General features: G+C 36.3%; 1 protein-coding gene and 1 long non-coding RNA gene across 9 annotated transcripts in view; one reads left to right on the top strand and one right to left on the bottom strand.

Annotated features, from left to right (window-relative positions):
- The window catches only part of MMS22L (MMS22 like, DNA repair protein), a 126,076-nt gene that overhangs the window by 6,945 nt on the left and 95,032 nt on the right, over positions 1-24,099 (bottom strand). For 5 of the 8 annotated variants that reach the window (XM_055535425.1, XM_055535426.1, XM_055535430.1 and 2 more), the window contains 5 exons: positions 23,039-23,178; positions 17,483-17,642; positions 12,710-12,879; positions 9,748-9,959; positions 6,300-6,463 (listed from right to left, as the gene is read on the bottom strand). In XM_055535425.1, coding sequence (XP_055391400.1) covers positions 6,300-6,463; positions 9,748-9,959; positions 12,710-12,879; positions 17,483-17,642; positions 23,039-23,178 — 846 coding nt within the window. Of the gene's footprint in view, positions 1-6,299; positions 6,464-9,747; positions 9,960-12,709; positions 12,880-13,844; positions 14,686-15,030; positions 16,209-17,482; positions 17,643-23,038; positions 23,179-24,099 lie in introns of those variants that run through there. The other 3 variants (XM_055535431.1, XM_055535433.1, XM_055535432.1) reach the window with 3 other exon arrangements.
- On the top strand, positions 919-24,095 carry LOC129619927 (uncharacterized). The gene is made up of 3 exons (XR_008698292.1): positions 919-932; positions 4,572-4,693; positions 23,938-24,095. It is a non-coding gene; the product is annotated as an uncharacterized LOC129619927 (long non-coding RNA).

Below are 24,099 nucleotides of genomic sequence, written 5' to 3'. Positions count from 1 at the left end.
GACTCAACAACAACAAAATGATATCATGTGCAGACATGGATAATTTTACTTCTTCCTTTTCAACCTAGATGCCTTTTATTTCCATTTCTTCCACTGACTAGAACTTCTAGTACAATGTTGAAAGGAAGTGGCAAGAGTGGACACTTTGCTTTTGTTCCTAATCTTAGGGAAAAAGCATCTTAATTGTGATATCAGCTGTAGGCTTTTCAAAATTGTCCTTTATCTGATTGAAGCAGTTCTCTCCTCTATTCCCAGTTCATTTTATGTAATATCCATCTTTATGTCTGATGGTTCTTCTTGTCCTGAAGTCTGTTTTGTGTGAAATATAGCTACACCTGTGTTTTGAATTGTTAGCACTGAATGTATTTCTCCATCCCTTTACTTTTAATCTAATTGTGTCTTTATGTTTAAAGTGGATTTCTTGTAGCTGACATATAGTTAAGCCTTGTTTTTTATCCACTGTCAGTCTCTTAATTGGTTTATTTAGATTACTAAATCTAAATTGGTTTAATCATTGATTATTGAAATAGTTGAATTAGTATCTACTTTATACATAGTTTTTCTAGTCTTTGCTCTGGACCTTTTTTTTTTTTTTAAATCTTTCCCTTTTTTCCTGCCTTCTCTGAAGGTTTTAATTGAGCACTTTGTATGATTACATTTTCTCTCCTCTCTTAGTACATCCTTTACCTCTTTAAAAAAATTACCTATTAGATAAGTTAAAACTAAACAGAAAGGTGGATACAGAGAATCACAGCTAGCCAGGAGCAGAAGCCTTCTGATGTAGCTGGTATTGGTAGGAATATTTAAGCTGAATTTGACAAATTGTTGTATGCTCAGTTTTGAGGGCAGTGATTTGCCCTATGACCTCAATTCTCTGATGCACCTAAGAAGAATTATTTTTCAGGCTGCCCAGAGTTTTTCTTGTTGTGAAGGTGAGTGATGACTTTCAAGTTTTTTATTATTATAGCAGAAACCAAAGTTCCTCCAACTATTACTGTGAATTATTTTCCCCTTCATTTCTTTTAGTTTTTTCTTGTATTCTGCTATTATTAGGTACACATATATTTATAATGGTTACATCTTCCAGATTCACCCTTTTATCATTATTAAATATTCCCTCTTTATTTCTAGTAATATTTTTTTTTTGCCTAATGTCTTTTCTGTCTGAGGTTAGTCTAGCTACTCCAGCTTTCTGTGGTTACAATTTGCATGATGTATCCTTTCCCATTCTTTAACTTCCAATCTTTGAATCAAAAGTGTTTCCTGCAGATAAAGATAGAGCTTTAAAAAAAAATTCTGATAATCTCTGTCTTTTGATTGGATTGTTCAACTGTTTCACAATTAACATTACTATAGATACAGCTGGATTTACATCAGCTATTTTACCTTTTGCTTTCTAAATGTCTTATGTTTTTGTCCATCTTATCTCTCTTCTTTTGCATTAAGTGAATATTTTCAAATGTAGCATATTAGTTACTTTAATGATTGTCCATTAGTTTTGAATTATTTTCTTAGTGGTTGCTCTAGGTTTATCATGTACATCTTAACTCTTCAGAGCTTCAGATTTACATGAACTTAATTCCAGCAAAATATAGAAACATCATTCCTATACAGCTCTAGTCACTTTCCCGTCTTTTGTGGAATTACTGTTATACATGTTACATCTACAAATTTTAAAACTCAGTGATACATTATTATAATTTCTACCTTATAAAATTCCTATGTTTTCAAAGTAGCTAAGAAAGGAGAACACATATATATTTTGGGTTTTGTTAAATTTACCTATCATTTATTGTTCTCATCATTTGTTCCTATTTAAGTTATCATCTGAAGTCACTTCCTTAGTCTAATACTGCTTTGTTCCCACCATCTCCTTTATACTGTTATTGGTAAATATATTAAATTTCTATATATTATAGGACAATTATATACATATTATTTCATACATTTACTTTTAAAAGCAGTTGAAAGAAAAAAGGTGAAAATATGCATTTATGCTGCCTTTCAACTACAACTGACCCTTGAACAACATGGGGCTTCCCTGGTAGCTCAGATGGTAAAGAATCTGCCTGCAATGTAGGAGACCTGTATTCGATCCCTGGGTCAGGAAGATCCCCTGGAAAAGGAAATGACAACCCATTCCAGTATTCTTGTCTGGAGAATTCCATGGACAGAGGAGCCTGGTGGGCTACAGTCCATGGGGTTGCAAAAGCTGGACACGACTGAGCAACTAACACTTGAACAACATAAAGGTTTAGAGTGCTGATCCCCATGCAGTTGAAAATCCATGTTTAACTTTACAGTCAGCTTTCTGAATGTAAAGTCAGAAAGGGTTCAGTCAGGGTTCCGCATCTACAAATTCAACTAACCATGGTTTATGTAGTAAGAGAGTTCCTTGGACTGCAAGGAGATCCAACCAGTCCATTCTGAAGGAGATCAGCCCTGGGATTTCTTTGGAAGGAATGATGCTAAAGCTGAAACTCCAGTACTTTGGCCACCTCATGCGAAGAGTTGACTCATTGGAAAAGACTCTGATGCTGGGAGGGATTGGGGGCAGGAGGAGAAGGGGACGACAGAGGATGAGATGGCTGGATGGCATCACTGACTCGATGGACGTGAGTCTGGGTGAACTCCAGAAGCTGGTGATGGACAGGGAGGCCTGGTGTGCTGTGATTCATGGGGTCACAAAGAGTCGGACACAACTGAGCGACTGAACTGAACTGAATAGTATTAATTCACTGAAAAGAAACGCTGCAAATAAGTGGACCTGTGTAGTTGAAATCCATGCTGTTCAAGGGTCAACTGTACATAATTACCTTTGCTGTTCTTTGTTTACTCTTAAGGATTCAAGTTATTATCTGAGCTCACTTTAACTTTCATTCTGAAGAACTTCCTTTAGTAATTTTTATAAGGCAGGTGTGCTAACAACAAATTCTCTCATTTTTTATCTGCAAATATCTTGAGTTGACTTTCATTTTTGAAAGGGCAGCTTTGCTCACTATAGGATTCTTGGTTGACAGCGCTTTCTTTGATCACTCAGTGTTATCCCACTGCCTTCTAGTTTCCATTGATTTTGCTGAGAAATCAGCTGTTAATCTTCCCAGGGTTCCTTAGAAAGAAGAGTTGTTTCTCCTCTTGCTGCTTTGAAAATCTCCTTGCCTTTGACTTTCAACCTTTTTTACCCCCCACTAAGTTGCATGTCTGTAGATCTAAGTTTATTCCATTTAGAATTAGGTGAGCTTCCTGAATGTATAGATTGGTATTCGTCGATAAATTTTGAAAATTTTCAGCCATTATTTCTTCAATATTTTTTCTGCTCCTTTCTGTCCTCTCCTGATATTCTATGTAGGATGGTGTGCTTGATGATGTCCTACAGTTCTCTAAAGCTCTATTCATTTCTTTCATGTTTTTTTTGTTTTTTCAAATGCATAACACCTAACAATCTATCTTCAAGTTTGCTAATTCTTTCGTCTATCAGTTCAAATTAAACTTAAGATTTTCAGTTTAGCTTTTAAACTTCAGAATTCCCATTTGGTTATTTTCTGTTTTAATAATTTCTGTTTCTCTACTGATGTTCTCTGATGTGACACTGTCATCACATCTTCCTCTACTTTATTAACTATGATTTCCTTGAGCTTTCTGAACATTTTTATAATGGCTACTTTGAAGTTTTTGTTTATTAAATCCTATATCTGATTCCTCATACTGGCAGGATCTGTTGACTGATTTTCTCTCAGTAAAAGCTTAAGTGTATGATCTTATCAAATCCAGGCTTTTTTAAAGGGGGGATTTCTGAGATTAGTGATATTTGTTCTCACCCCAGGGCTTTTTGCAGTCAATTCTCTCACTAAACTAGTTGACCTACAGATTAGCTTACACCTCTAATAAATCTATCATTATCCTACCTATTGCCTTTTAACCACAAACTCCACTGCTTTTGACAGCACCCTCAGGCTTGAACTTTTTCACATTTCATTGTAAATGAAGTCTGTTCCTTTGGGAGAAATTCAGAGTTATCTGTCCTGTGGCTTTCTCCTACCCCGTCCCCCTCTCAGGCAAAGCTGAGAGGTGAAATTCTGTTGCTGGGGACACAGATCATGGTGCCCACTATTTTCTGACTGACATACCCACATTAGGTGCTGCGTGCTTGTGGAAGGAGGGATATCAGCTACAGATCCTCTTGGTATGAATTCTCTACCTCTAAGCTGCAGCAAGGACAATCAACACTCCAGTATTCTCATTGACACCATTATAGTGCTCCCATCTCACAACTGGGAGCTGAGTGGAAGAATGAAGGCCTCACTTCTCACCCACACTCCCCTGGAATATAACCTTAGCATTAGGTGACTAGGAGGCAGGATGAGAAACACTGATACTCTGCCTCTCTTAGGAAGACAGCCCTCCTCCTGGAAGCTGCAGGGAGAGGGAACCCTCATTCTTTAATTTACCAGAGTTCCCATGCCTCTGAGATAGTAAGAGAGAAGGTAGTAGTCTTGGTTCAAATTTCAAAGATTTGCTGTTCCTACCAAGCTTCAGTAGACAATTTCTCCATTTGTTGTGTACCCTTTTAGGACCATTTCCAGAGAATTTAAATGCTTTCTTTTAAACAATTTTCACCAGTTTTTCTGGGGATCAAGGCTGCAGAGCTTCTCATGTCACCATGCTGGAAGTGAACTCAAGCTCTTGTGTACAGGTATTTTGGGTAAACACTGAAATATTCTTGGGCATAACACTAACTTTCTACAGTTTTACAAACTGTCCTTCTAAAACACTGAGACTACAAGGAGAGTCAGAGCATCTTCTCTGAGCCAATTACACACATCTGTGTTTAAACATTGCTCCTTCAGCTTGTAGGACAATGTGGAGATAGAATATTCATTTTATATACCTGCTATTTGGAACATGCAACGCACCACTAGCTACAGATGAGCAGCATATTCCCCTCCCCAAACCTGACCTCCTTCCTGACAAATATTACACTCACTGAAACAACAGGCTAGCTAAAATGTTATACTATCTGCTCTGTCTCAAATTTTGTACTATATAGTACAACAGACTTTCACTGAAATTAAAAGCATGCAAACGTTTTCAAAGAAGGTAAAATTTCTAAAGAACAGTCTGGGATCTATCTCTGGATATTCTTTACTGAAGAGGTGTTACTATCAAGTAAGGGTATTTTACATTAACATAATACAATATTTTTCACAAAACCAAGCTTGGAAGCAGAGAGGACCGTTTTTAAATATCAAAATAACATGGATTAAAACAAAACATGCATAAATTTTTCAGATAAAACAGAACATTTCAAAGAGCCGTCTGAGCTTTTAGCTGCCACTCTGCATGCTGCCCTCGTATTCTTTAGGATGTATACCGTACTCACTTATCACAGTAGTTAGCAGTACTTAAGTAGAAGCATTTGAGAAGCCTGCCCCAAACGATCACATTATAATGATAAATACACACACAACACATCTATTTACACTAAAAATCCCTTCAGGATAGAACTACAGCCACTATTCTGCATATTCCCAATAAGCTTGTTAAGGCCTGCTACTCACAGCAGGGACTAAATAAATAATATTTTTAAGTGATCACAGGCAGCAAGGCTGATGAGACTGAAAACAAAAGGATCAACATGTACTTACAGGTTTGCCCAGATATCAGCTTACATATTATAGCAGAATCCAGAATAGGAGTAGGCTGCCCCCTTACCACTTGATATCTAGCAAGTTGCATTCAGTATCAGAGACAAATTGAACAAAAATAAACATAAATCAACTATTTGGGAGGGGAAAAAAAAAAAAAAAGACGACTGAATCATGTCAGTTTTTAACCATTTTATCACACCCAACCTCAGCTATTGGCTGGAGTTCATTCTTTGTGCTATGCTATGCTAAGTCACTTCAGTCGTGTCCGACTGTGTGACCCCATAGATGGCAGCCCACCAGGCTGCCCCGTCCCTGGGATTCTCCAGGCAAGAACACTGGAGTGGGCTGCCATTTCCTTCTCCAATGCATGAAAGTGAAAAGTCAAAGTGAAGTCGCTCAGTAGTGTCTGACTCTTAGCGACCCCATGGATTGCAGCCTAACAGTCTCCTCCGTCCATGGGATTTTCCAAGCAAGAGTACTGGAGTGGGGTGTCATTGCCTTCTCTGGTTCATTCTTTAGCTATGATAAAAATTAAGTTGATATGAAATAACCATATATTTTCATAACTGTCAACTTAACTGATAGAACTGAATACTTCCTTAATTTGTGAACATAAAAGTATAACAAATACAAACTCTTAAATGAACTAACCTTGAGGTTCACTGACCAGCAGCAAGCATTTTAATACTCCAGGGAGAAGTAGTTCAATCTCAGAAACATCAGTGTTAGTTTCCTTAACAAGTTGGAGGATGAAGGCCAGAATGGATGCCAAGCGAGGAGGGAGCAAGGATCCTTTAAACTCAAAGTAGGACTTCCTGAAAAGAAGCACAATTTTGTTCTTCCTTCTCTTTAAAGTTTCAATAGAGCAAAATCAAATGTCATACACTTGAAAGATGATGGCCTATTTTATCTCTGAAATCCATAAAGCACAATTTTGAAAAACTATGTATATTTTACCATATTTTCTTCAAATCTAAGATTTTTGAAGCAATGACTGCACATACTACTGGCATGCTATAAAGACCAAAGCAGAATACAGATACAAACCACATATGAAGCAACCTGGTCTTAAAATAAACAATCAAAATTTAATAAAAATCTGTTAATTTTTTTCCTTTCTAATGTAAGCTTGATCTCCCCTATGAGCTCCTCAATGGTACATTTTCTTAATTTGACTTTGCATAAAGATTCTCTCCTCATATTTATTTATCTATGGATTTGAAAGGGAGTCTTATTTTTCCAAATAAGAGAACTATACTAGAAATCATCTTTCCATTCCAACCTGTATCCTTCCTTCCCTTATGAAATAAAAGAATTAGAGAGGTAATTTAGGATTTAATATCTTCTTTTAAAGGACAACTTCTATAAATTTGAACTCAGAGTCATAAAGATAACTCACCTGCCTCATCTTTGTATCTCTACCTCTTAGAACAGGTCTCAACTCATAGCAGGTGTTCAGTGTAGTTTTTTACGTGAATAAATGCAAAGTGGAAATTGCACAGTTTCTAAAAAGTCTAGACAATATGAAAAAGTGTCAAATATAGCTAAATCTAAACCAGACATCTACATATACTTTGCGAAGAGATATAATTTGCCAAAATGAGGCATAGAAATCACTAAATATTATAAATTCCTTAAGGGTGGAACTATGCCTTCATCATTTCTACTCCATACAATGACTTACAATAAATATTACATATTAGAAAATTCATTCATTCTTTGAGGTCAATTTTTTGTTTTGTTTAATGCTGAATTTCTAATGCTTAGAACAAACATTCATTGAGTATGTGGTGTGCTTGGTACAAGTCTAAGAACAAGAAAGTAAAATATGGTCTCTGAAAGCAATGGCTCACTGTCCATTGGAAAAGTTAGATAAGGAAGAAAAGAACAATTATAGTGTGATAGGTGCTTTGGAAGTTAATCCCAGAATTCTTGAGAATTCAGTAGGAGGAGTCCTAAGCTAGGGAATTATAGGAGTAGAGAAGCTTGGAATAGAGAAAATCATAGGAGACAGTCTCTATGTCTTTCCTGAGTGTTCAAAGAAAAAAAGAAAAAGGAATTGCTACTTGTTTAGGTCTTCAACTAGAAACAGTAAGAAAAACATTTTTACTATATACAAAGTAAAGAGGAAAGTCAAGGAAAGTAGCCAGGGTCTTAAACATTGGGCTTTAACAGCTTTAAGGTCTTAAAGATTTGATTTCATTTCAGCACTTGCCATTTGGTTTACTAAAATTACCTGTGCAATGTCTCAAACACAGTGGTAGAGTACTATAATCTTGCTGCAAAATTCATATACAAGTTAGGCAAAACTATCAAGATTCTGAGAACTGAATTATACAGAGCACAAGGCTCCAGAAGAAGGAAAGAAGCGTCATGGTACACTGAGATATTAGGTCTCATAAAGCCTAGGAGTATGTAGCCCAGTAGATAGCATTTTAATGGAGAAAATGGTCTGAACAAAGCTGTGATATAGGGAATGGAGAAGTATTTTGGAACGGTGATAATTAAACCAATATCATCAGGGTTTGTATATGATGACATATATATGGGAAAGTTAAGTGACAGATCATGGACAGCAAACAAAGAAAGTCTGAGAGTAAGGAAGTGTCATACTGGAAAAACATTTTAGGAAAAGTAATCTGAAGAATTGTTTAGGTGAGACTGGAAGAAAAGACTGCTGCTGCTAAGTCGCTTCAGTCGTGTCCGACTCTGCAACCCCATAGACGGCAGCCCACCAGGCTCCCCCGTCCCTGGGATTCTCCAGGCAAGAACACTGGAGTGGGTTGCCATTTCCTTCTCCGATGCATGAAAGTGAAAAGTGAAAGTGAAGTCGCTCAGTCGTGTCTGACTCTTTGCGACCCTATGGACTGCAGCCTACCAGGATCCTCCGTCCATGTGATTTTCCAGGCAAGAGTACTGGAATGGGGTGCCATTAAGACTAGAGATAGTGAAAGTAGTTATGAGACTCTGGTTATAATGTAGGTATAATGTGATAAAAAAAGGGATGTGAAAAGGGAAGGAGACGATCATTTGCCAAAGGTTGAAAAGGGAGGGGAAACAAAAGAATATGAAGCTTTCAAACCTGAGTAACAGAACACTACGAACACACAGAGAAAAGTCAGAGGGAGAATAGATCTCAGACATGGCATTCTGTAATGTGAGGTGACCGATAATATTAGGATATTAAAGTTATCAGATCATTAAAAACACAGAAAAAAAACCACTAAGAATAATATATATCACCATAGCATCTTAAAAGTTTAAAAACTAATTTCATATGAAGCTAAATACTTCAGTGAACACCAAAAAAAAAAAAAGGTGGTTTCTAATGTTGCAGTTAGAAGATACGGAGTTTAGTAGAAAACCTAAGAAGTTTCATTGATTCATTTGCCCAATAATAAAAGTTATTAAGACAAAGAAGACTAAAAGAAAAAGGACTTCATATTGCTTCTTTTTCATATTAGCATTCTTCTTTTCACTTAACTATCTCTTATAATTACTTCATTTTATACAGTACAAAATACAATCAGTGTTTAACTGATAAAAAATAATACATATACATGTTGTTATTTAGTTGCTAAGTCATGTCTGACTCCTTTGCAACCCCATGGATTGTAGCCCACCAGGCATTTCTGTCCATGGGACTTCCCAGACAAGAATACTGGAATGGGTTGCCATTTCCTTCTCATATATATATATTTATATATGACATATATATATATGGACTTCCCAGATGGACAGAAGAGCCTGGTGGGCCACAGGGTCACAAAAGATTTGGACACAACTTAGTGACTAAACAGCAACAGCAGGACATATATAAGAAAAATAATAGCAATACAGAGAAAACAAGCAATTCAGAGAAAACAATTTAAAGAGCTCTGTATTAGGCTGCCAAGTCATTCTGATAAATTCTGAGATACTTCTCAGGAAAAAAGTTTCTAAACTCAGAATCCTACAGGTTGCCAATACTTCTGTTATTTTTTAATACAGAAAATTATTAGAGAAATTTATTATTTAATAGAGAAAATAAAAAACCATTCTGTTTTTAATAGAGAATAATACATTGTAAATACCACTTATTCTTAATATTTAGATGTACCTTATGACATGGACAATGCATTTCTTTAGCAATGACATCGGTGGAACACTGGCTGAGTTTTTCAATGCCAACAAAACAGGATGTTGTCCAAGACCTAAGACATGAGCTGAGGCTGGAAGAAATCGCCCGATATACTGCTCAATAACATTCCCCAGCAATTGATTCAGATAGGCATTTGGATTTTGAGACTGACAACACACAATACACATGCCCTACAGGAGAAAAAAAAAAAAAGAAATACTAAAAGATAAAGTTTAAAAAAAAATTAGGAAGTTACTAATTTTGCCCCCAGCATTGATATTTATATATCAGAATGCGTAACTTAACACAGTCAACAAGAACACCTTCCATAATCAACAGGTAATGTTTGTATGAAGCTCAGGGAACAGCTGAGTTTGGTTAACTTATGTAATGGTACCTAACTGGACACATGTGTTTGGGGCATACCCAGAGGAAGCAGGGGAGAAAAGTAAGAAGACAGATGAAGCTCTCTTCTGGGTCTCATCTTCAGAAAACTTCACCACCACACTCATCAATGAACGGCTAAGTCACTTCAGTCGTGTCCGACTCTGTGCGACCCCATAGACAGCAGCCCACCAGGCTCCCCCATCCCTGGGCTTCTCCAGGCAAGAACACTGGAGTGGGTTGCCATTTCCTTCTCCAATGCATGAAAGTGAAAAGTGAAAGTGAAGTCGCTCAGTCGTGTCTGACTCTTAGCAACCCCATGGACTGCAGCCTACCAGGCTCTTCCGCCCATGGGATTTTCCAGGCAAGAGTACTGGAGTGGGGTGCCATTGCCTTCTCCATCATCAATGAAATATATATGTAATTACAATGTTATAAAATACACATTAGGTCTATTTTATTTTATTAATATAAATTTATTTTAATTGGAGGCTAATTACTCTACAATATTGTAGTGGTTCTGCCATACATTGACATGAATCTGCCATGGGTGTACATGTGTTCCCCATCCTGAACTCCCCTCCCACCTCCTTCCCCATCCCATCCCTCTGGGTCATCCCAGTGCACCAGCCCCGAGCACCCTGTCTCATGCATCGAACCTGGACTGGCGATCTGCTTCACATATGATATTATACATGTTTCAATGCCATTCTCCCAAAGCATCCCACCCACGTTAGGTCTATTTTAAAACTTATGGTACTGGTCATTCTATCTGAACAAGACTATAAAATTTATGCTAAAAATTTTCAATGTTAAGAAACATAATACATTTTTAAAATAAAAATAACAAAAGGAGAGAAATGCAGAAGATTAAGACTCGGAATAATGACAATTGATTTTGAGGTTTTTTTAATATGTCAGCACTGTGCCACATGTTTTGTATTCATTATTTCATTTAAATTTCTCAAAAAACATCCTCACTGACTTAGTGCTATATCTGCTGGAGAAATTGAGGTTTAGAGAAGAGTTTGATAAATTCATGGTCAAACAGAACTCACAATGTCTTATTATATGTCTGTTGATTTAAACCATTGTATTTGTATAGAGTTAATGAGATACTTTCACATGGATTGCAGTGTTTGATACTTAGAAACAAATCAACACCCTAAGGAAAAAAAACTTTTCTGCTAATATTACTAAATATTGCATTTTACTAAATAATCACCAACAGAGCAACAAATTATGCTCTGAAAGTTCACTTACAATTTGGTACCTTGGTAATTTTACAATGTGTTTTTTCCAGAGAAATAATCAGAAATGACTGTCATGTCTCTATCTTAACTATAAATGGTATTTGTCCAGTAAGAAATTTTGAAAGTTTATTTCTAATGAAAAAGAGTACAAAGCTGTTAAAACATAAGTGCTTAAACAACAATTAAAAAAAACAAAACAGTGGACTCCCCCACCTATTTCTTTCATGCTCTGTTTGAGGAAAAGCATATTATATCATAAGATAAAATACTAAATGAATACTTTAAGAAAAATTCTGATGAGAAGAGCTCATACCTTCAAGAAGTTAAAGATATAGCTCCAAGTGAGTTCTGCCAAATGGATAATTCAACAAATTTTTTTAACTTAGGAAGTTTTTAAGAATTTTTATTACGTGAACTGTTTTGGTATCAGAGGGCCACGGTGGGGCAAGCACTCCACACAACTATTGACATAAGCAGCCACCATGAAAGCTAAGAAGTATTCTACTTCTTTCTGCTGCTCTACAACACTCATGCTCAGCAACTCTGTGACTGGTGATACTAAACGTTTTTAAAATCTGCTGCGTGCTCCGTACCCACTGCCTTAGTTCCATACCTTCAGATAATGAACTACCCCCTGCCTTCCAAACCTCCAATCTAACCTCCTCACCAGCTTAAATGTGGCCACCAGAATCACCTTTCTAAAACGTAAATATGGTATGTCTCTCCCACTTTTCTGCTCACAATCCAACAACATCCCCCTTGTACAAGAGCAAGTCCAAACTTCTGAAGTACACAAAACTCTTCACTATGCGGCTCCTCCTATATGAGCCTCCAGCCACAGAAGAATTATTTGCCTTTCCCCATGAGTCATGTTTTCTTATAGCTTATGCTCTCCACACGCTGTTCCCTCTTACAGGAACAGTCCTTCAAGTCCTACCCACTCTGCTCTTTAACACCTAATATTCTTTACTACAGTTATCTTCTCTTGCATCCCTTCAGCCCAGTCTGGCTGACAGAGAGCAGAGGCCTCTGAGGAAAATGCTGAGCAAATGCTGGATTGTCTACGCTAGTCAGTCTCTTCGCTCAACTTTAAGCTTCTTGAGAGTGGAGGTTTTGCCTCTTTCAACTTTGTTTTCAGAGCTCAACACTAAAGAATTTTAAACCTGTTCAGTGGAAATACATCATCATACATGTACATTAGGAATATAACGTATAGTTTTGAAATCTGCAATTAGTAAACTGCTTTAAGGCAAGTGTCAATTTTTTTTTTTCCTTTTCCTTTTAAGCAGTCACACTTACTATACCTGGAGATACAAAGGAAGACTCTTCTGAATTGCAGTCAACATAGGTGCAGGCAGCTCCTTCTCCTGCTGTAATACTGTATGTGGCAGCAGTAAACAGTCTATGATCCGGAATAGTAATTTTTGGGCTTTAGAGGTGGCAAAGATCAGTGCCCATGATTTAACCAGAGTTCCTAACAAAGAGGAGTGGTAAGAGAAATTACGGTTATCTTCTAACCAGAAAATTTTGCCATTCCAGTTAAAAAAAAGAAAAGTATATTTAAAACATAGAGGACCAAGTTAAAGTTGGCAATAGGAAGAAACATATATTAACAGTCAAAAGACATATGCCAAGTATCTCACTGAAGAGGCAACTGTCTCAGAATTCTGGGCCAAGAAAAACATACATTTCCTGAGCAACTGGCATTTAATACATACACACAACGTGTAGTTATACATTATGTGAAGTTATAGACTGAATGTTGCCATTAGCCAGATCTCTCTCTCTTTTTGTTCAGGCTGCTAGGAAACTCAGAGGCTAATCTGTAGTCCAACTTTAAGAACACTGGTAGGCTGCTGTCCATGGGGTTGCACAGAGTCGGACACGACTGAAGCGACTTAGCAGTAGCAGCAGCAGCAGCAACACCATATATTATGCTTTTATGTATATATTCACTTTTCCCTGGGCTTCTTCATACTACTGTAAATTTTACTGATAATCTAACTTCTTTATATTTTAAATTACATTTACAGGCTGTCTGAACCCAGTTTGCCACAAGAAGGATCACTAAATTTAATTGTTGCAGTAGGAAAAAAGATTAGCTGTAACATCTTGAAGCAATCACTTAACCTCTTGGAACTTCAGTTTTTATAACTTCTAGCTATTTAACACAAACACTGAATTTAAATTTTGATTCTAAAAGAAGAGAAATGGACTTCTTTACTACATGAACTGTATTATGGTTTCCTAATGGTAGGAGTCTATCAAAAAACTGCTACACTGAATGATGGTAAAACAACAAATGAGCACTTTTTGCTTAATAAAGTAATTAAGGGCAGATATATACTTCCCTTTAGAGTATATTACCGCTACTGAGGCCTCTTTTACTGAAAAATATTAATTTAAAAGGAGATCATTAAGCACTTGTCCAAACAGCAGTTGCTGCATAAACTCTTTTATTTCGTCTTAGAAAAGCAAAAAAGAAGATAAAATTCAAAGTCATTTCCATAAAGCAGAAAGTTTAAAATTCGAGCTCTGAAGGAAAACAAAAATATGCTTAGAGATGAATATACAGTTTTTAAAAAACAACAACCAATAATCACTTTTAAGAACAAACAGCAACATTAATCTTTTGTAAAAGGAAATACAATAATCAATCATAAGAAACACAATGCTCACTTAGCAATATTTTAAATAACGCTGGCCTGCTGCTCATTTTTCCAGTAGGTGAAAATCTTGAGGATGACAGCAATGTAAGAAGAGCTCACATTCTAAACACATTAATACACTGGTAAGAGGAACGGTCGTCATCACCAACATTTGAAATGATTCATATCACGCTTAAGTGTCACACAGGTATTAACTTATAAAGAGCAAGGACCTTCCAACTGAAAACGCCTCATCTACCCTTGTATTTTATCTTCTGCAATGGTTATAACACTGACGAAGACTTAAAATTTCATGAGTTCATAGAAGGTAGAGATGATACATTTGTTTTACTGCTATCAAGCCCCTAATTGAAAGTTTCAGGAAAGAACATTCAAGGGTGTGTGGAACTAAAAATGCAAAGGAAAAATTTTTTAAGTAAAAAACTCTGGAAAAGGTTTAAATACACAGAGTAGCTTGGTAAGAAACCAAGTACTTTTCCTGGCTAAGAACTATTCCCACTCCAGTATTCTGGCCTGGAGAACTGCAAGGGGGTTGCAAAGAGTCGAAGAGGTTTGAGCGACTTTCACTTTCCTTTTGGTTTCCTTTGTAGCTCAGTCAATAAAGAATTTGCCTGCAATGAAGGAGATCTGAGTTCAATTCCTGGATCTGGAAGACCCCCTGGAGAAGGAAATGGCAACCCACTCCAGTACTCTTGCCTAGAGAATCCCACGGATAGCGGAGCCTGGCAGGCTACAGTCCACGGTGTCGCAAGTGTTGGACACAACTTAGTGACTAAACCACCACCAAGAACTATTACTTACTTACTGATAAAGCTGAAAATATAGGAAAACTGTGGGGAATATATTCCGACAATTGAAAGCCACACAAGAATTCTTATGTATTTACTTATTTTCTGTTGCTGCTGCTAAGTCACTTCAGTCGTGTCTGACTCTGTATGACTCCATAGACGGCAGCCCACCAGGCTCCCCCGTCCCTGGGATTCTCCAGGCAAGAATACTGGAGTGGGTTGCCATTTCCTTCTCCAATGCATGAAAGTGAAAAGTCAAAGTGAAGTCGCTCAGTCGTGTCTGACGACCCCATGGACTGCAGCCCACCAGGCTCTTCCGTCCATGGGATGTTCCAGGCAAGAGCACTGCAGTGGGGTGCCATTGCCTTCTCCAACTTATTTTCTACTCTATGTATATAAGTGTTCTTATGTATTTATTTATTTTCTATTCTATGTATATATTAAGACTTAAAAAAAAAAGACAATTGAGATCATTATATATTTTTAGATGTGGTTAAAAGAAAGCAACTTTGCTCATTTAGTAACACTACAAAATACACTACATAGTGTATAAATAAATAGCTAGATTTATATTTAAGGTTATTAAGTTTCAGAAATATTTAGTTAATAATATATGCCATCCTCTACATTGGAGAATCTCTTTAACCACTATATCATCAGTTCCGAAATCAGTGCCTGATATACACTCAGTAAATGTTCTTATTTGTTCAGAATACAACACGATGATGGGAATAATAAGATATGGCCACTAACCATAAGCAGGTTTAAATTTTACTGGAGGCATATCAAGTACACAAATTGTAATAAATGGAAAGCTACCAAAAAAAAAAAAAAAAAAAAAAAGTCAGAAGAGAAGGACAAGTGAAGCAGAGTCAGGGAGAGCAGGTCTTCCTGGGCTGGACAGTGAAGGGTCATGTGTAGAATTTCAATTTGAAAGATCAAAGGGGAAGAAGGATCCCAAGAGAGAAACATGATCAAAAGGAAAGTCATGGAAACAGAAAAGCCAGAGATATAAAGAACGGAAAAAAAAAAGGACATAAAGGGAAGGAAAGTTGAAGATACTACTGAGAGATCAATCCTGCCTTCTCAGAAATTACCTGGAGACGATTAAGACCCCAGATGCCTTAGTCTGGAGTGATGCTGTCCCGAGTTAGTGCCTCCACTAGCAGCAGTGCAACTGAAGAGAGAGGCATTCATCCCCAGGGAGGAACCAGCCAGGTAAACAAACTACGATCTTCAGGTGGTTCCTTTTCTTCCACTCTAGATGATGTGACAGCCCCACACACCCAGAACAGGTTCCAGCTCTCAACAATTTGTATTTGCTCTTTCTGTGTTTTCTTCTAAACCTGTGTACCCGTAAAAGACATCTGTTCCTAATTTCTGCGACTAAATGGGCAACACTATAGCAGTGTACTCTATTCCCAGACTCTGAGGGCTAGACAAAGGGGAAGAATACCATATCCACTGGCCATTAAATAAAAAATCAAGCCTGTAACAAAACAAAGGCCCCCCCAATTCTTCATAAGGAGAATGTCCCAGGTCTACATATCACCAATCCAAATGATTTTGCAGTTCTTGATAAGACAATCATGTATTTTGTAAAATAAAGACATCTTTCTAAAATCATACATTTAGCTTGGTAAAAATCCAATAGCAACTAATAAATTATAAGCCTAAATGCTGAAATACATGTTAATCTAAATTTTACTGTTAAATTTATAATAAATGCTCACTTATATTTTTCTCTAAAATTAAAATAACCAAATTGCTACTATTGCTTTCACTACATCCTACATCATCCATATTTTCACATTTTCACACTCTCCTTTATCTTTCACAACAAAGATAAAAGGTTTCAGACAGCCCAAATCAGGTTTATTCATATGTTCACAAGATCAAAGGGAACAGATAGAAGGTTTTGGCCACAGAGAAAAAAAGTAAACTTAAATTCTGTATAAAAACTTCTAAGGAAATCCTTCTCATTTCCCTTTATCCAGTTCCTATTTTTGGTTAGCAACAAGGTTTTAGTGAACAAAGATATTCAAATTACTGACTTCCTAAAGAAGGATGACCTCTGTTGTTATAGCGCAGACAGAGAAGAAGATTTCTTTTCTTTTTGAGAGGAGAAAACATATTGTGAGAAACAAGATTTGAAGCATAAATATCTTTTAGCACCATAATAAATCCTTTCCTGACCTCCTTCATACAGAGCAGACCATAAAAAATAGAAAGAAGTGATGGTTTTCTGAAGTTTTAAATTCTAGCAAAGCATAGATAAGTGTTGGAAAAGGTTCATTTTAATTATGCAGGCATTCACAATGTGAATGATTTACAACAGACTATATCTGTAGCAAGCTGGAGTTGGTGTGTTTTTTGTATTGATCATAATTAATTTTAGTATTAACCAAGCATAAGAAGAAAAGTTCTGAAAGGAGGTAGGGCAAGACACAGATACACTTGAAAGTCAACATGAATTACTTTAAACTAAATCACTGTCTTTCAGATTATTCTTAAGATTGTGTGGAGAGTAGTGACTTAGCCAGTGTATCAGTATATTCCTATCCATCATGATACCATAGGTTAAGTCTAGGGAAGTTTTAATAAAGTCAGGAATACATACCCATCATCGTATAAGTCAGCTGCAGCCCTGCACTGGAAACTTTTTTTCCCAAATAAGGTTTTATATATTTTAATATTTCACCAAGGTATTCTAAGGACTTTGTGACCATGGCAGATTTATCAGAAACTGTCTGCAGATTCCCGTAAGTTATACCAACAGCCTATAAATAAGAAAAAACATGATTTAGCTTTCCAAGTTTTCTACAATACAGACTTTGAAAAATACAGATAATTTCTCTTTCTACACACACACATGCACATACATATTCCTTACATTTAAGCCTTCAACCTTAACTTTCCAATAAGTGTTCACAGCAATTAAAATCCAGAAAAAAGAATTACCTTGCCTTTTATGATTAAAATAAAGGCTAAAGGAAGAATAAAAAAAATCAGTTCACCAATAATTATGAGTCAGCAAAGTATTAGTTAGAAGACACATGGAAATAATATACAAGAAGCTTATAAACAAATTTCCTATTAGGCATTAGGTGAGCCAAACAGGACAGCTCACCATATTTCTAGCACATAACTGGGAATTCTAAATTCACAAATCTCTACAAAAAAGACCTACTGGTGAGTTAATAAACTCTTACAAGTCAGACCTCCATAAATAAAGTTCAGCTTTATGATATGAGTTGATTTTTTCCTCAGAATTTTGTTTATAAGCCAATAGTTGCCAGCTTAACTTTCTCAGAGGAAAAAAAAGGTACAAAGGGTAGAAATGGCAAAATGGGGAGGCAGAGAAGTGTGAGATGAGGTAGTAAAATAATAATGATGAAGTCAGAAGAAGGAGGTAAATACGTGAGAGGCTAGTTGTGACAAGGTGAGAATAAGCAAGAGCTGAGAAGTCACAAAAAGAATCAATAGAAAACTGGCTAGGGATGGGTGAGGTCTGAGGACAGCAGTGATGTTTCTAAGCCACTACTGAGAACTTACAATGAATTTCAATCACCCAAATTGGTCCATCAATAGCACCAGTATACATGGTTATGTGGTTTTTCTCCTGAAGCTCTTAGAAGACAAGACAAAGAAAAGAAACCAGGTGGTTGTACTGATCCAAAGTTGAAGGTTTAGAGCTGTAACCAAAAGACAGGGATGGGAGACTGAGTGTGTTGGTTAAGAGTAGTTGAAATGAGGCCTCCAAGAAGTTTAGTTAAGGTAGACAGAGAAGAAAGTGAGACCATCAGAGGATGCTGGACTTCGGAAAAAGGGAAAGGAAGGTCCTGATGAAGTCACTCAAAGAGTTGGAAGGAAAGTGGTGACAGTCAGTGAACTTTCAGATGCACCAAGTGACGCCATGGTTCAGTGATTAGTCATGGGAGTGGATGGATGACAGAAGAAGTGAAGATCACTGAGAGACTATTGGAGAAGATTTGAAATGGGGACTCAAGATAAGTTATCCAAGGTGATATTAAAGTTAGCCATGTTGATGATAAAACGTAGAATAAAGGAAAAGATAAGAAGCCTAGTGAACTTGAGTGATTAGGAAGTGAACAGGTGAGAACAAAAGATATATACTCAACGAATCCCCTTTTCCATTTAGGTCTCTGCCCTTGGTTTTCTATACTTCTTTTCCTGGACCAGAAATTCTCAAACTTTTTGTCTCAGTTTCCTGTTATACACTTTAAAATTGAGGATCTTAAAGGGCTTATTATTACATTATTTGAACTGTATCCATTGAAATTTATGATATTAGGAATTACAACAGAAAATTTCAAATTTTTTTTAAAATTATAAACATGTTACTAGAATATATTTTTAGTGAAAATAACTTCCTTTTCCAAAACAAACAAAAAAAGTACTGAAAAGTGGCTTTTTTTTTTTTTTTACATTTTTCCATATCTCTTTAACGTCTGGCTTAATAAAAGACAATTATTCTCATATCTGCTTTTGCATACAATATGTTGCAATATGTTGTAGATAAAAACAAATAAGTCTCATAAATATATGTAGCTGGAAGAAGAAAAAATATTTTAATAAAATTTTTCAGATAATTGTGGGATTCCTTTTTGATACTGAAACTTGACAGGTGGTATTTCTTAAATGTGAGTTGTAATATGGCATCCAAAGTCACTTTAATGCATATTCTTACTCTGCTACATTAAAAGCCATTGGTCTATCCAGTGCTTTGAATGCATGTTTTCCACCCATGCATGCTTTCTAAAAAGTCTGTACTTGTTATCTGAAAAATTTTGGTTCCCAATTTGGACAACACATTTCACTGTCTGTATTTTTTAAAAATCATATTTGTTAATATAACAAATAATCGTTATTTGTTAACACCAATGCTATTCAAAAGTCTTAAACTATCAAGTCCTGGTGGCAAAAATAAGTGTTCCAAAATTCTAATTTTCTTGAAAGCTTTCGAGAAAGCAATGGCAAGCCACTCCAGTACTCTTGCCTAGAAAATCTCAAGGACGGAGGAGCCTGGTAGGCTGCAGTCCATAGGGTCGCGAATTGTTGGACACGACTGAGCGACTTCACTTTGACTTTTCACTTTCATGCATTGGAGAAGGAAATTGCAACCCACTCCAGTGTTCTTGCCTGGAGAATTCCAGGGACGGCGGAGCCTGGTGGGCTGCCGTCTATGGGGTCGCACGGAATCGGACACGACTAAAGCAACTTAGCAGCAGCAGCAAAAATGCTGTCTTTGAAGTGATTTCAAAGTTGCTTTCTTTGAAGTGATAGGCTCATTTTTAAGAAAATATTTGCCAAATACTCAGGTCTGAATAACCATATTTTGTCAGTTGTTCTTTCATGATAAAAGTGTCCGTTCAGCATCAACTCAATTACTTAAGTGTTTCTTATTTAAACAGTCTTTCTTTGGTGTGCAGCAAATGTACTTTAAATACACTTCCTATCGTCATTCACAGAATACAAAAACGGCATGTACTCAAGCGTCAACATTTATTAAAATCAATAACTTTATGGCTTCATTAGTGATATTCTTAAGTGAACTGGCTTTTCTCCCTGTTTGATTGCATGGCCTTGAAAATTATAATGATTACTAGTATCATTTTGGGCCTGGTGTTGATTTCTACTAGAGCTTTTATGTTCTTTGTATAAACGCCAATATACTTTTGAGCTCACAGAACCCCTGAAAATTACTGGCTCCTAGAAGTCTATGAAAGGACTTTTGAGAAAACCAGTGCCCTAGATTTCAGTATTTCTCTAAGTTTAGCCTTAACCTAATTATGAGATGTGTATTTCTCAGTGACTTGACTATCCCTACTTTCATGCCATGCTATCATTTTTCTGCTAAGAAGAATTAACAAAGCAGGTCCCAATGTCACTATCTTTAAAAGGCTTACATGCAAGGTTGGCCCTGCGTTGGTTTTTGGAACCTTAGATTTTTTCCCCTATCATTTCAGATAAAAATGGTTCACTGTGTGTCAACAGTTTGTGCAACCAGTACAGTTATGCTGGATATCTGCTTCCCTTCTGAGAATCTGGATTTTTAAAAGTGCTGAACAAACAGGGCCTAGGTGGCCAGCCCCCATTAAAAAAACCCAAAAAACTCCTGGGCACTCAGTCATTTAAGAGTTCCCCCAGTAAAGAATTTCCCAGGTGCTCTCACAATTCCTTGCTGGAAGAATTAAGCACGTCCAGGGTAATATCACTAGAAGAGGACTCTTGGAAGCTGTGCTTGGTTACTCCAGATGTTACCCATGTACCTTTTCTCTTTGCTGACTGTACGTTGAAAACTTTCACTGTGATAAATCATAGACCTAAGTACAACTATATGCTGAGTTCTGAGTCATAGCACGTGGTGGGGGAGAGAGGTTCCTGAGCACTCCCTGACACAATTTCAAACTCAACAGGTTTAAAATTGGGCTTCTCACCTACTATGGCCCTATCCTAAATCATGATCTCTGCTTAAGGTCATCATTCTTCTAGTTAAACACAGTATTTCTTAATCATTCAAAGATCCCCTAGTTCAATCTTCAATTCCTCCTAAATCCCACTAGTTTCTGGCCATTAGTGCTCCTGAGCCTTTAATGTACTCTGTTCTCTGTTGTTACCAATTTTCTTAAAGTCATATGATCAAATCATACCTACTTAAAAATTTATAAAACCTGTTCACAATAAAATCTAAACTTCTTATATCAAGATGCTCTGAATTCTTAACCTGCTGATTGACCTATCAACTAATTGGCACTTATCATATACTATCTTATTATTTTAATCTCTGGGCATGTCTTGTATTCTCAGACAAGTAAAAGTTCACTAAAATCAAGGACTAGTTCTTTTGGTTCTTCAAGTCCCTAAGAAATCTTCGCTGAATACTATCTAGCATTTAGCGAGTAACTATAATTTAGTGAGTGGTGAAAGAGCAATTAATTTGGATAGGATTAAATTAGGAGAGCCTTAGAATATGATCAGTGGGGTGCTTGACTTTTACATTCTTTTCTGGCCCAGGATGGTCCCTGCCAAAGGTGTTTAATTACAGATGGAGATCCAATCAAGAACGAAAGAAAAGGCTCCAGAGACATGTGTATTTTACATTTGCATATACTGAAGATCCCCTGGAGAAGGGACAGACTACCTACTCCATTATTCCTGGGCTTCCCTGTAAAGAATATGCCTGCAATGTGGGAGACCTGGGTTCGGTCCCTGGGTTGGGATGATTCCCTGGAGAAGGGAAAGGCTACCCACTCCAGCATTCTGGCCTGGAGAATTCCATGGACTGTATAGTCCATGGGGTTGCAAAGAATCGGACACAACTGAGCGACTTTCATATTCACTTTCACTATACCATTATGAAATATTTTTAAGATTAATACGACGTCTCTGTTTTACAATTATATTTTAACTTAATGAAAACCAATGGAAGAATTCACATTTATGGAAAGAGCTTATGGGTTGTAATGATTTTCATTGCAGTTAATATCAACCACTGTGGGAAAATAAACCAAGTTTTACTGTGAATAGCTTACAAAAACACTAATTCAAGCACATTAACAACCTCAATTAGGCTATAAAACAAAAACTATCACGTAAGATAGATCCCTACAAAATTAATAATTAAAAGTAAAATGTTGAATGGACTATTTATTACAGAGACAAAACAAATGGATTAGATTTTAAAGCCCCAACCATGTTATGGATATGAAGTAGCTGGTGCTTATGCTGAATACACACTAAAATTTTACTGTAAAATTTACAGTTTGTTACAGGGTGGTAAACATTAAGTTGGAACTATTATGCACCATATATAAGGAGATTTAAGTACCTGAAGAATATGGTTATCCAGCAATTTTAGCAATAAGATACTCCTACGATTTTGATCAGATTTGGAGTAAGGTTTTTATGTGGCATTCTTTACTCTTACTATTTTTCATTAAATGTAATTCCTCTGCTGTCCTCAAGAATGAATTATATGCTATATCTTAGATTCACATTTCTATTCCTCCAGAATTTTATAATAGCAGCAACCAATAATATGATTCAGTTTAAAATAACTCATTTTATAAAAAAACATAATGAACACTTCAGGATTTTTGGAAAAAAAATTTTAACTGATTTGGACAATTATATTAATGAATAAAAAAAATACCTCAAAGAACCGAACAAGTGCTTTTTTAGGATCGTCTGGGATGGGTAATTCAACTTGAGACTTTGAGAAAATATTCTTTACTTCTGATAGCTTAAATAGCAACCTTGTCAGTTCAGTCAACTGTTCCATGTAGTCCTTTTCTGTCAAAATAAATTATATTTATATACTTATGATATAAATTTATGTTATACACACACACACACACACACACACACACACACATATACATTACTGGAGTAGGAAACAGCAACCCACTCCAGTATTCTTGCCTGGGGAATTCCATGGACAGAGGAGCCAGGCGGGCTATATAGTCTACAGGGTCACAAAGCATCAGACACAACTGAGCACATGTGCGCGCGCGCACACACACACACACACGGGAGCGCAGAGAATGTAGCATTCTTCATTTGTGACAATCATTTGTTTTAAAATTAAAATTTCTATATTATTAAAAACTAAGTTTCTCTCACTACAGGAAGGCTTTATTTAAAAACAAACATTTACTTGTGAACATCCTAGTCCCAAAAGTTGTTAATGTAAAGCCAACTGATACAATAAATATAAAAGTAAATGTGGAGCATGTTTTCAGTCCAGCCTTTCCAAGATTTACAAGTGGCCATGAACAATAGCTTTAGGAAAAGGAAAATGCATATGCTCCAGACAACCAGAACAGTATGGAATATTAAAAAAAAGAAAAAGGTTACAAGGAAAAGGAGTAAATTATTCATAATTGGATATTTTTCTTTATAGGGTGTTCACAGTATGATATCTGGTTATTTATTTCCTATCTCCACTTTTTTTTTCTGATCAGTTTCTTCAAGGTAAAAAAAATAGCTTGTCACCTGAGAGCAAATTTTTGTTCCGAGCTTCCAAGGAAATAAGTTCTTTTATCTTTACAGGAGAGAAATTCGTCATATACAATAATGGGAAAATATCAAGAAAAAAGAAACAGACTGCAAATGGAAATAAACTTCTGTTCATATTAATACCTACTTACAAATATATTTTTAAAATCTTTTCTATTAATTTATGTAACAAAACAGGAAATCCTAAACATACTT

This window comes from Bubalus kerabau, chromosome 9 (assembly GCF_029407905.1).
Source record: "Bubalus kerabau isolate K-KA32 ecotype Philippines breed swamp buffalo chromosome 9, PCC_UOA_SB_1v2, whole genome shotgun sequence".
NCBI classification, from domain to species: Eukaryota; Metazoa; Chordata; class Mammalia; order Artiodactyla; family Bovidae; genus Bubalus; species Bubalus kerabau.
The sequence above is the reverse complement of the archived record's forward strand: the minus strand, read 5'-3'. Positions and strand labels throughout refer to the sequence as shown.